This window comes from Apodemus sylvaticus, chromosome 10 (assembly GCF_947179515.1).
Source record: "Apodemus sylvaticus chromosome 10, mApoSyl1.1, whole genome shotgun sequence".
In the NCBI taxonomy this organism is placed as follows: Eukaryota; Metazoa; Chordata; class Mammalia; order Rodentia; family Muridae; genus Apodemus; species Apodemus sylvaticus.
Genome location: NC_067481.1, coordinates 50,777,326 through 50,781,222, shown reverse-complemented (window position 1 = coordinate 50,781,222; position 3,897 = coordinate 50,777,326). Strand labels below are relative to the sequence as shown.

General features: G+C 37.5%; 1 protein-coding gene across 1 annotated transcript; it reads right to left on the bottom strand.

Moving 5' to 3' along the window:
* Nucleotides 1–930: 930 nt before the first annotated feature.
* LOC127694674 (olfactory receptor 1468-like) lies at nucleotides 931–1,863 on the bottom strand. Its single transcript, XM_052196245.1, has one exon. The coding sequence runs from the start codon at nucleotides 1,861–1,863 to the stop codon at nucleotides 931–933; it is 933 nt and encodes a 310-aa protein (XP_052052205.1).
* Between the last annotated feature and the right edge of the window lie 2,034 nt (nucleotides 1,864–3,897).

The window sequence follows — 3,897 nt, the reverse complement described above, 5'->3', positions numbered from 1 at the left end:
ATTCCTACAATCTTTCTTCCCCTCTTCCACAGGGTTTTCCCATTTTGAGGAGAGGGACACAGTGGAATACTACAAACAAGTTCATGGGTGTGTGGAGATTGGAGTCCAGTAGAATGAGGATGATGATGATGAGGTTCCCCAAGATGGTGGCGAGGTTCATGGCCAGGAACAAGACATAGAAAAGGTGTTGATACTCTGAGGGATTGGTCAGGCCCAGAAGGAGGTCTATTTTCCTCCTGTTGTGTTGTCTTTGCTATCCTTGACATGAGGACTTTCTCCTTTTCTTTTTTTTGCTTTGTTTTTTTTTTTTTTTTTTTTTTTTTGTTTTTTGGATTTGGTTTTTTCGAGACAGGGTTTCTCTGTGTAGCCCTGGCTGTCCTGGAACTCACTTTGTAGACCAGGCTGGCCTCGAACTCAGAAATCTGCCTGCCTCTGCCTCCCAGAGTGCTGGGATTACAGGCGTGTGCCACCAATGCCCGGCCCTTTCTCCTTTTCTTATTTTATCTTGTTTTGTGGTATTTAGCTCTACTCATTTGGAGGCCAGTTGTTTTCAGAAGAGGAAAGGGAGAGGAAGTAATTTGAGGTAGGGGTGGTAGGAGGGACTAAAAGGAATGTAGGGAGAGGAAACTGGCTGGCATGTATTGTATAAGAGAAAACAATCTATTTTCTATATCAATGAAAAGAATGTAAGGAATAGAATCTGATCAAACATTAGTTGTTAGCTTCTGATTTTCTAGAATTACATATTCAGGGCTTAGGATGTCATTGCTGACTCACCAAGGTCCCTTTCCCTAACTGAACTATATTATAAACTATTTTTGTAAATGTGATTATTATGATCTTGTATGTGGGTCCTCTTTGAAAGATACATTTTGTAATATTAATTCCATCGTATTCACTAAAATTTAAGTAAAAATCACAGTGTTGCCATTATATAGATTTTTTTATAAGTACTCTTACAAAGGCCTCCTTTATATCTCTGTTCCTTAGGCTGTAGATGAAAGGGTTCAGCATGGGAGTCACCACTGTGTACATCATGGCCATGGAAGCTTCCTTTACTGTAAAGTTATTAGCTGATGGGCATAAGTAGAGACCAATTATTGTCCCATAGAACAGTGAGACAACAGACAGGTGTGAGCCACAGGTGGAGAAGACCTTGTGGATGGCCTGAGAAGATGAAACCTTTAGAATGGAGAAGACGATATGTACATAGGACACAACAATGAGTAAGAAAGGGATGACCATAAGGAGCCCTCCAAAGAAAAATATCATCACTTCATTTATATAAATATCAGAGCAGGCCAACTTGAGCAGGGCAGATATGTCACAGAAAAAGTGTGGAATCACCTTGTCCTCACAAAATGACAATCTAGCCAAGAGCAGTGTGTGTAATATGGAATTCAGCACAGAAAACACCCAGGACAGCAGTACCAGACACACACAGAGCTTGGGCCTCATGATGCTGGTATAGTGAAGGGGAAGGCAGATGGCCACATAACGGTCATAGGCCATGACCACAAGGAGGAAGATTTCCAGGCATCCAAAATGGCTGGAAAAGTACATTTGTGTTAGACAAGCTGCATAGGTGATGGGTGTGTCCTGACTCTGCATGTTCTGGAGCAACTTGGGCATTGTGACAGAGGAAAAGCAGAGGTCAGAGAAGGACAAGTTGCTGAGAAAGAAGTACATGGGTGTGTGGAGATGGGAGTCCAGAAGAATGAGGACGATGATGATGAGGTTCCCCAGGACGGTGGTGAGGTACATGGCCAGGAACAGGACGTAGAACGGGTGCTGGTGCTCTGGGGAAATGGGAAAACCCAGAAGGAAGAAATAAGTGATGACAGTTTTGTTGTTCATTATCATTCTTCCTCTCCAGTATCCTAATGAAAAAATAAAAGATCCTTTAAACTAAAACAATCCATATGTATCTAGGTAATATATTCTACAACAATAAACCTGACCATCTTCCTAGAAATTATAATTTCATAACTCCAATATTTGTACTCATATAAAATTATTAATGATTATTATCTTTAAGAGATTTCTGCTTGCAATCCTTTTCTAAGTACCAACTAAGCACTTTTACTGAGGGAAAAAATTGACTAATTCTTTCCTCTATTTTTTCCTGCTCAATTGTTGTTTGTTATTTGATCCATGTGATGTTATATTCTGATATTCTTGATGAATTTAGCTAAATGTCATCAACACATTTTAATAGAAATTTCAAGAAAATCTCATATAGTCCAATGTCTTATATTACCATTTCAAAATCAGACCTGCATTTCCCTGTAGCATATAGACTTCTGCTTCATCATTAACTAATCATCTTCCTTCCTTGCATGTAAGATAGGCATCAAGCTCAAAAACTCCATATGAAATTCATGCTATTACTTTATTATTTCCCCAAGCATTTCTTGTTCTCCTACCATTCCATTTTCCCATAGGAGATCAAAAGCCAATCAGATTTTCATCAGAAATCTGTGACTTTTAGATCCATTCATTCTTTCCTTTTCTTTAACTGCTGTCATACATTCTACAAAGTCTCTTCTCCATTTCCTCCTATTAAATCCATTCTTCTCTGTGAGATTTTATCAGGACCTCATCTTTACTAAAATACAGAAGCAGACTCATTTCACGTTCTTGTTCTTCTGTCTCCTGAACTGTCTCATCTTCTTTAACATGCTTCATTTACTCTGCGGCATTTGAATGGACAAGTTCCTTCACTTGCTTGTTGATTTACCTTTCAGATTACCACTCTTGCTATGAGGATAAGGGCAAAGCTCCTATCAGGGACACAAAGGTTCTTTTGTTATCTCAAAGGTGTCAGTGGTACATCCCATGTGGTCACATATGCTTTCCTCTCATCCTTCAATGCTGGGTCAATCTCTTCACAACCCACATTTAGAGTTGCTTTTTCTCTTTTCTCTAACTTCTTCTTTGTGCTTTCCTTTCATTTCATTCGTCCTCACTCATATGTAACATTTATTGCTCATCACATACACAACTAGATTTACCCTGTCCTCCCACACTATCTGAGACCCTCAGCCATACTATAACCCATGTACTTAATACTTTGATTATGGATTTAAACTATCTTCCCATCAGTTGTAAAGTATATGAAGTAAGGACACATTTGCCTTCATTCCATTTGGTTGTTTACAATCATTCATAATCTGTAACTAGGTTCAATACTTATCATGTTGCATGAATTTGGCCACTGAATATTTGTTCCTGCAAATCAAACTGATTTGACCAACCTCAGTGCAGAAAAATTTGCTCTTAAATATAAATACTTGAATACTTAACACTAAATTTTACACTCCATAATGAATGTGAGAGATCTAAAGTTTGTTTTTAGTGTTAGGGATAATTATTTTTTCACTGCTCAGAAGTATCAATAATGACTACAAATCATATCCATAGGCTTTAATCCTCAAACCATAATTCATTCTGATGTAGAATACAAATAGAATGAAATGTTTATAAATTATAAAAAGAAGCAACAAAATTACTTTGAATCTTCACTTGAGTTTTTCCTCAGACATTTATTCTATATATGATGATTAATTTATACAATTGTGTTAAGACCAATGTTAATTTTTAAATTATTCTATTTGATATGCAGATATTCTCCAAATGTCATTAAAATGTGTGGACCTTAAGTAAATAAGAAACCCTCCATCGCATGATGAGCTTCAACAATCAGATGAAGGGCTTAGGTAGAAAAATACAGTTCTCTACAGAAAAAAATTGCTACTTCTGCCCTAGATACAAGTCTTTAACCTCCACTCTTCTCAGGGATTCTAATATTCTAGACAGTTCTTTAAATATTGTCCTATCAGTCTCTAACATCAGTCTGTGTCCTAAGTCACATGTAAGGGAACAGTCAGATTCACA